Source organism: Gobius niger (assembly GCF_951799975.1).
Source record: "Gobius niger genome assembly, chromosome: 13".
In the NCBI taxonomy this organism is placed as follows: domain Eukaryota; kingdom Metazoa; phylum Chordata; class Actinopteri; order Gobiiformes; family Gobiidae; genus Gobius; species Gobius niger.
Window position 1 is genome coordinate 12,415,953 of NC_136864.1, and position 8,939 is coordinate 12,424,891.

The 8,939-nt window shown below is 38.4% G+C and overlaps 1 protein-coding gene across 1 annotated transcript; it reads right to left on the minus strand.

The window, feature by feature from the left end:
• Positions 1-1,417: 1,417 nt before the first annotated feature.
• tcea1 (transcription elongation factor A (SII), 1) lies at positions 1,418-8,679 on the minus strand. Its single transcript, XM_079569256.1, has 10 exons — positions 8,459-8,679; positions 7,477-7,539; positions 7,132-7,237; positions 6,403-6,502; positions 6,180-6,328; positions 6,036-6,092; positions 5,721-5,875; positions 4,037-4,183; positions 3,268-3,339; positions 1,418-1,746 (listed from the first exon to the last, which is right to left on the minus strand). Exons 1-10 carry the CDS (start codon positions 8,531-8,533, stop codon positions 1,738-1,740), a joined length of 933 nt encoding a protein of 310 aa, XP_079425382.1. The 5' UTR covers positions 8,534-8,679; the 3' UTR covers positions 1,418-1,737.
• Between the last annotated feature and the right edge of the window lie 260 nt (positions 8,680-8,939).

The following is an 8,939-nucleotide window of genomic DNA, read 5'->3' on the forward strand; positions in this document are numbered from 1 at the left end:
ATGGTTTGGAGCGATGCCTATAAATATTTTCTTTTTGTTTACTTATTTAAAAAAAACAAATGTGTTATTTTGCGCCGAGTTTACTGGAGATTTTTGAAAAAACAAATAATGTGAATGTTTACAGTAAACGTTATAGTTTTTTTTTCTGCTACTCTGAGAAATAGAGACCTGTGGGCATTTTGATTGAGATAAAATAAAGCACAATAATTAACTGACTCTGAAGTGACTCAATATATTATGTGCATCGTAAAGCATAAAGGTATCTGTACTTTTAACATTAGCTTTTCTAGAGGCCGTATGTTTGGGTCATTTTAGAGAATTTGTACATTTTACATAGCTCATGCAAAAAAAAAAATCAACAGTTAGTTCAAATGAGTGTCATGAATACATCTTGCACTGCGACTGTCTCAAAAAGCAAGAAGTTACAAAGGTTTATCAAATTTCAAGTAACACATAAAAAACTCCATCGAAAACAATAGTGACAACCAACCAGTGGATTTTGTTGTGCTTGACGGTACATAACTATTTATGACAATATGATAGAGTGAGCGAGGTCTACTTCAGGTCAAGGGTTCAAGCTTTCATTTAACGCAGGTCTGACTCTTGTGGGATTTTCTGTTGATGAGCAGCAAACTCTAGAAAAAAAAGTGTGACAAATAGCCCCGGTCTTGTAGTGGAACAAAATCAGTTTTGTCTTTTTAGTATGTTGTACACTCAGACCTTTGTGGGAAAAAAAACATGATGCATCCAATTATAAAGCACTTGTAGGGATTTCATTAGCTTACAGGCTACTTTTCTAATATTTCTGTGACCGTGACCCTGAAAAGTGGCCTTACAAGTTGCGAAATGTGTCTATAAACATGTCCCTGTTAAGAATCAGGTACAGAGCCTTTAAATAGGTCCCAGGTTTGATCCTCTGCATGGATCCAAGTGTGGAGTTTGCATGATCTCTCCAGGTGCACTGGTTTCCCCGTCACTAAAATCATGTATAATAAGTTCCCCTCTGGGACCTGGACTCCTCCATCAAGAGATTTGGGCGATCTCAGGGGGACTTGTTACTTCCAGGTAAAACGTACTGATTCAACAGTGGATTTTCAGCTGTCCACATAAGTAAACACATGAGAGGTCTCGCCACATCCGATTAACATAGAGAGCCTGCACCTGGCAATTAAAAAAACAAGGTCAACAATTGTGTCTTCCGCTTCCCCCAATCACAGTGTCCCTGCCTTGATCTACATACATCTGCATTCACTTTGATGTGTTAAACATCCCTCCAATGCTCAAATGCACATATTTCCCCTCACACTCACTTGTTTCATGTCATCTTCAGTCACTCGTGTAAAACGCAAGATTCACAAAGGTGGAAGACACTGTTTAATCAAATGGATTACACTTTATTGGGAAATTAAATAAACAAAATGTAATGTTGTGACGGGGTAAGCAAAACAACATTGTCAATGTGTTAAAACTACTTATAAAAATGCAGATAAAAGACAAATCGTATATATATATGACAGTGAAGAACAACTAATAACAATAGTAAAAGATCTCGTAAATTGGAGGGGCAATGACACTCGGCTTACTTCTAAAAACAGCGTAGTAGTATCAATAACAATTTGAGCAGTAACTGCAGTGGCGTCTTTACACTTTTGTGTGTACCAAGTACCACACAGAACAAAGATCTGGTCCGGGACTTTTGCTACTTGTCGAAGGAGTGCCATAAAGGTGTATGCGTATTCAACAGAACTGAAAGGAACAAGCAGAGAAAGATCATTAGCAACAGGCAAAAGTTAATACAAAAACAAAAATGTGGCAGCTTCACCTCAACTGGTTTGGCTTCTTAATTTGTCACATTACTTATTCTACATTAATTAGAGATGCAACGATTCACTTTAGTCACGATTCGATACTTATTTCGACATGAAGGTCACGATCTTGATTTAACACATTTAATGAAATGCCGGTTTTATTTTTTATTCTAGTGCAAACAATCACGTTCTTAGCTCTTAAAGACCTTTGAAAAGGGAAACATCTGAAAACACTATTAGTCGCACATGTACAATCTTCCAACCATTCATATTGAACATATTTGAATTGAAGATATAGTTTTGAGAACTGTTGCATCCCCATTAATTACAGTATTTTTCCTTTCAATATCACCCTCTGATTACAACAAATAATAAAATGATCGTTTTGTAGGGCTATGGAGCTCAACAATCCCACCCATCTCTGTTACTGGTTCAGGAACTAAAAAATCCCATTCAAAATCTCCATAGACTTAAAGTGATGAAAATATTTCACAAATGTAAAAGATTGTGTATAATTGACCGCCTGGGTTCATCAAATTATAATATTTTTTCAAAATTTCCCTCCCTTTGCTGATTTCAGATCACTAATCAGAATCCACGGGATATCACTTTGACCAATGAGACGGGTTTTTCCTGTGAACCGGCCTGTCAGGTCCAATCAGGAGGGAAGGGGGAGGAGCTTGATTGTTTACTTTTGAAAATTCTGTTCCTGGACCTGCGCTATTCATTTTGCAGACTAGGAAGGCCTTTACTTTCAAATTTCACTTTATCGCTCCTTACTTTGCAAACTTACAGACTAATCACTAAAAAAAAAATATATATATGAAGAATTTAAAGCCGTATCGGAGGCTAATCAGCTTTGTGCCAACTGCTGGCCATAGCAAAAGAAAGAAGACGGCAAAATGCTCTTATAACTTTTCGGTTTAGCCTTGTATCTTCACTTTAAAATAGTTTGGGAAACACTTTATTTTACCCAACCCTTGATACATCGAACCTGCCAACAATCTGTATTAACTTGTACCTATGTGCTACATACACAATAGAATCATTAGTTTTTGTAGTTTGGTGGTACATCATGTAATAAGACCCTAACTCTAACCCTAAGGTCTTATTTCATTATGCAACTCCAAAGTACTAATACTGTATGAACTACATAGGTACAAGTTATTACAGATTGATACAAAGCAGATTACAATGTACTAAATTTAGTTTGGTACAATGTATCAAGGTAGTGTAAAATAAAGTGTGACCAAAGCGCGTTAGATGTTTTGTAACACAAAGCTGATTAGTAGCCATCACTCTTTTAAACTCTAATCATTTTTACCCCCCGAGAAGTCTGATGTGGGATAACTGAGCTCCATGTGTAGTTCAAACAACAACAACATCCGAACAACCCAAGTCAAAAGGATAAATAACCAATTTGAAAGGCAGAGTAAAAACAGAAAAAAAATAAACGTACCTTCCATCTATTTCCACACTCATTGCAGAAAACAAACGTGGTCATAGGTTCATCAGCGCTGCGGGTCTGAACCTGAAAGGGGACAATGAAACAGTCTGTAAATGAGTAGAAGTAAAACGCAAACTTCGTGCATCCACTTTATCCGAGGCCAGGTCATGGAGGGAGGCAGCCGTCTCAGCAAAGATGCCCAGACTCCCCTATCCATGCACACTTCAGGGGAATCCTGGCTTTGGACAAGTTGGAGGAACAAAGGTCCTCCACCCGATGGGACATGCAGGGAACACTTCCCCCGAGAGCCATCTGGGGAGGTGTTCCAGGCACGTCCCAGCAGAAGCCACAAATGGCTGAAATAAGGCTTCAGATTAAATGCAAGTAATTGTTTATAATTCTTATCTGGAAGTACACAGACTCCATAACATGCCATGAGCTGAGAGACAAAACAAACTGACATGGGAAATCTGTAAGGTTGGGTTTTTGATGAGAAGCCTCTGGAAGTGCAATATTATTAGCCAATCCTCAACAAAATACCATAAAAGTGTTGATCAAATAAACAACACTAATGTATTATTGTTCAGTATCAATCAAAACATAGGCAAAAAAATACAATATGAGGGCTATATAAACCACAGTGAAAACACAAGCCTCTTTCGATCACATTTGAGGCAATGGGAGGAAGTGATTGATTCATAACAAAATAAAGTAATTTTCTCAGCTTGAATCCTAACCAAACAGCATCATGAATGCCGAAGACCGAAATGACTTTATTTACCTGCGTGTAGGTGCAGCACTTGCCCTTGCATTTGCCACAAGTGAAAAGATCAGTCTGGGTGCCTCCTGTGGTGGCCATCTGGTGGTCTCTTACGGCTTCTTTGGTCAGATTCTTCCTCATTTCTTTCAGCTCATCACTGGCCATTTCCTTAATAATATAAACAAGAATGAGGGATTATTTTCTCAACATATCTGATCATGTATTTGTTAATGACATAACAAGTGTATTTTGATGTTTTATTCTGCTTATTTCACATTTGCCAGATATCAAGCAATACAAAGTTGTGACTCAATATAAAGCCATTTTGGATGTTCAGAGGAGCAGCAAATGAAAGTAATCAAACATGCAGTAGGTGCACATTGTGTATTTTCTGACGTATGAAGTCAGCAGCAGATTCAATAATCCAACGTGCACAGAGTAAAGAACCATGTGCATTTCTTATGTTGTGGCATTAACAAAAGTGAAACTATGCGAGGCAGCACATGGACGTCAGCTGATAGGTTTACAACTCTTTTGTAATTATAGTGAATTCATCAGAGTATGAACATCTTATTATAGAAAATCCTTTGAAAACATCCACACCAATTTGGTTCCTTTATATAGGGCTAATATTAATATTATTTGCCTGTTAATTACTTAAAAAAAATCTTTTCTTTTTCTCTTTTTTTTAAGAGTAAAAGCAGAAAGATAAAAGATACATAGGCTGAAACTCAACAGATTTTCAATTAAAACAACCCTTCTTAAATAAAAGAATGTACATTTTTTCTTTGTGAACATTTAGACTGTACTGTCTAAATGTTCACTTTCTCTTGATAAATTCTTAGTATTTTCTTCCTTAATTTTGATCATTGTGAATAATTGTAAAATTGCAATTTTTTCCTCACAATAATCAAATATTTAGAATCGTGACATCTGTAATGTGTTACGTTTATAAAAAAAGCTTTAATCAAAGCTTTGTTTTGCTTCTCCCAGACAGAGTTAACTTAAACTTTAATTTGCACACCACATCCATTATATATATATTTTTAGCGCAGTCCAATGTCAAAATATTTTATCGCAATTACTCTCACATTTTTATCTAATGAAAAAAAACATCTGATATTTTTAGTTTTTGTATTTAAAATGCTTTTTAATACTTGAACTTGTAAACATTCACAATGCTTTTGCATTAAATAAATACATTGAATAATACAAAACAATATCAACTTAATCATTATTTATTATATATTATTATTATTATGCTGCATAGGTTTTATGTCATCAAAACATATGTTGCCGCTTCATTATCTGTCAGATGTTTTGATGAACAAACTATGGAAAGGTGTTTCTAAAGTGCAGTAACACTCGAACAGCTGATTATCACGTGTGTGTTTGTGCTGCTGAAGCAGAGGAGAGTTGGCTTTTTGTTTACATCCTGAGCCAGTTGTGGCGGGTATTTCCGAACATTTGGACAACTTTTGGGAATTATGCTGTTTGTTCCCTTGACCTGGTCATTTACAGTGAAGGCTTATCTCCAATATCTTGTTTCATATTCGACCTTTCAGCACCTTTTGCTGCAATTTTCGCGATAATTTGGACAGCACTCATTTTCTATTATTGTTTACTCACCAAATCACTGTAAATCAATCCCTTAATATACTCAAAACACACATCTGCAGCATCAGTGTTGAAAGGTGTCACATACCTCTGCAGTCATCTTTGCCATCCTCTCTGGGGTGACACTTCCACACAGTACAGTCCTCCTTAAGTTTGGGTTCTTCATATCCTTCAGATTCGAGATCCGGCTCCGAACTCGATTCTTGTATTTCATGTCTGTGTTCTTAAACTCATGAAAGATAAGTAATGGCAAGTCAAGGAATTCAATTCAGGCAATCAGCAGCAGAACATTTAAATAGAATATATTTAATAGCCAAGGCCCTGTCTGGGGACGCCCACGTTGAAGGCTTAGCCCTGTTTGTTGCTTCACGTCACAGATATTAAATTGTCATCAAAAGGATATCTTCTTCAATCTGTGCACCAAGTTCGTCACAATCAGCACCAATAGCAATGTAATCATCTTTGGAAAAAAGAGACAGAGTAGAATTAAAATGACAACTATAGCAATAATGATAACAGACTGCTTATTGTTGTCAGTTGTCATTACCTCCTGTTTGTAAAGCATTGGCCAGTAATTCTCTGCATTTAATCCGAATGGAGTCCGAGGTGCCGGGGGCTCGGGGAAAGGTGTTGATTAATGTGTTTGTTGCCATCTCCGTGGGCTCACTCTTACTGCTCGAGTTACTGCTGGAGCTGCTGTGAGGCAAAAAAAAGGGCAACATGTTACAGAACTTGGTCAGATGGACAAGATACTTTTTTATGATTTTTACCTTTCTTCTTTCGCCTCCGGGCTGCCCTGCGACGGAGAGGCAGAGGCGGGCGACTCTTTTCTCTTCTCTTCCGAAGATTTTTCACCAGACCCTGGTTCATCTGAAAAGCAAAACAACCAAGAAACATTAAACAACCAGCGGTTCTGTGGGCAGTTTTAATCGTAGAAAAGGGTTGCTTAAGCTTAACATGCACTAGTAATTTAAAGGTACACTGCGTAACACTTTCCACTGCCAACACAAAACATGCTTCAGTAGAATTTCTTTATTTTAGCAAAGGATAATCAAAGTATGGATTAAGTAAGGACCTAAATCTCATATTTGGCTGCCTTTAGTCAACATCTCCATGGAGACGAGCTGGAGACGTCCCCCCTCCCGGAAAGGTTACACGCCAGGTCTTATTTGAGGGGAGCCTCTCACAACAAGAACACATGTTTGTTTGGTCATTTAGGTATTTTTCAACAATAAAACATATCTGTAACAGATAATGAAATACTTGTATTTTATTATATTTATTGGGTGATGTGTTACGCATTGTGGCTTTAAAGTAGTGGATGTTTCACCTTTTGTCACCATTCTAATTTGTAATTAGAGGTAGCAAACTATAGGTGAAACGTCCACTACTCTAAGCGACAGATGAGGACTTGAACCACTTTAACAACCCCTTGCTAAGATAAACACTTTATGTCAGAATAACGCAATTAGCATTAAAAAAACAAAATATATATTTACCCAAAAGCTTCTTCCACGACTTGATCAATGATTTTGCAAGTGAAGTCACCTCGTCATCGGTGCTCTGTTTTCGAATGGCATTAACGGACATTCCAATTCTGGTAGACTGTAGGGAGAGAGCAATGAATGAGTTTCAATGAATGCAATATACTTCACCTATGACTGAGCGATATCAAGATAAAGATCGAATCGTGATCTGGTCCCTGTGATGCTCAACTATTTTGAGACGATCATCAAACCCTTATTAATCAGTGCTTTTCTAAATATCGCAGATTTATACATGCTCACAGATCGCCCATCCATAACTTCACTGCAATGTTTTGGGTAAAAGGACAGATGACTTACCTGAAGAAGTTCCAACGTCATGGGGACAGATCGTAGCTCTTTAAGTAGGTCCAAAGCCCCTGCCTGTGGATTAAAAAAGTTATTACTATGGTATCACAATTTTGAATCTATAGAGACAAGAAAAACAACAACAGTTCATTAACAAAAAATCAAAGCAACAGATTTCTAAAATGTAAAAAAAAAAAATGTCAAGCATGAGTACAAAAAGATACAAAAACTCAATAATGTTGCATTTGATTCCAAAAGGCACAAATGACTGGGTCTTGTCAGTTCCTGACATATGGTTCGACGCCAGTGGGACCTCTCCAACCTCACAGCATCACTGGGATGTCTCTATGGAGTAACTTTCGCTTCACTGATTATGAGCTGTGTGTGTGTGCACTTCCACAGACACTAAAGTACACATGGGCTTTTACAACGAAAGACTAAGCTAGTGCATATTATCTTCACGAAAAAAGGAAACAAATCACTTTTAAATAAAAAGGATGCTCTTGTATTCGGCTGCATTGTTATTGTCAGAGTACAGTAAGAGCGGCTAACAGGACACCCAGCTAACATCCAATCACAACAGGGCAAACTAAGAACTGGGCGGCTAAAATACAACATACTTTGCATTTCAATATCGTTTTAATTGTGTACGTCTTTCTACCGATGTATCTTAGTTTAAAGAGTCGTGATTTGACGGTTATGAAAGAAGAGTTAGCATTGTGGCTAACCGCTCCGCTACTGATGCCGTGAACATCAACACAGACAGGTTAGCTTGTTGCTGCTAACAATAACAACATTAGTCTGTGCTAGAGCCATGTTGGTCTGCAAATGATGGCCATTTGGGAGAAGAAATCTCGCTCGGTCAACGGCCAGACAGTGCAAGCCAATAACCAGGTCTCCAGTAGCACAGCACATCGTTAGCAGCGCCTCCTCCTCCGCTTGTTCGGCTAAAAGACAGCCAGGTAACAGCATTCATTCTTTTCAGCCGTCTTACCCCGTTTTTCTTCTGCGCCATTTTATCGATTTTCTTCGCAATTCTTATGATATCCTCTTCCTCCTTTTTACCCATGTTGGCGAGCGCGCAGTGAGCCGAGGGAAAGACAAAAAATAAGAGGAAATTGGCGACAAAAGACCACGCCACAACAGCGGATTCGGCGGCGGCGGCGGCTCGCTCGGCGGACCGCACACTGACCCTCGGCAGTGTGTAGCAGACCCGGCGAGTGGATCCCCGAGGGGCCGCCCAGGAGGGGTTAGCCGAAACAGAGACACCGATTCCCCCCCTTTTGGAAAACAGGTCATGTGTGACACTTCTGGGGGTTTATGCGCGTTTAATCACAAGGACTATTTAATAACACCTTCAGCAAGTTCCAACCAGTGACATTCCTTTCGTATTCATTCTACTCTGTTCACTTTTCTGCACAAAACTTTACAGGTCGTCAGATGGCGCTAAATTACCTGCTAGTTGGCGACTTTTA

Excerpts from the sequence above, each read along its gene's own strand:
- tcea1 (XM_079569256.1), bottom strand. The coding sequence starts at position 8,533 with ATGGGTAAAAAGGAGGAAGAGGATATCATAAGAATTGCGAAGAAAATC. Across the intron at positions 6,329-6,402 it reads CCGGAGGCGAAAGAAGAAAG|CAGCTCCAGCAGTAACTCGA; the intron begins GTAAAAATCATA and ends TTTGCCTCACAG. Across the intron at positions 6,093-6,179 it reads CAATGCTTTACAAACAGGAG|ATGATTACATTGCTATTGGT; the intron begins GTAATGACAACT and ends TTTTTTCCAAAG.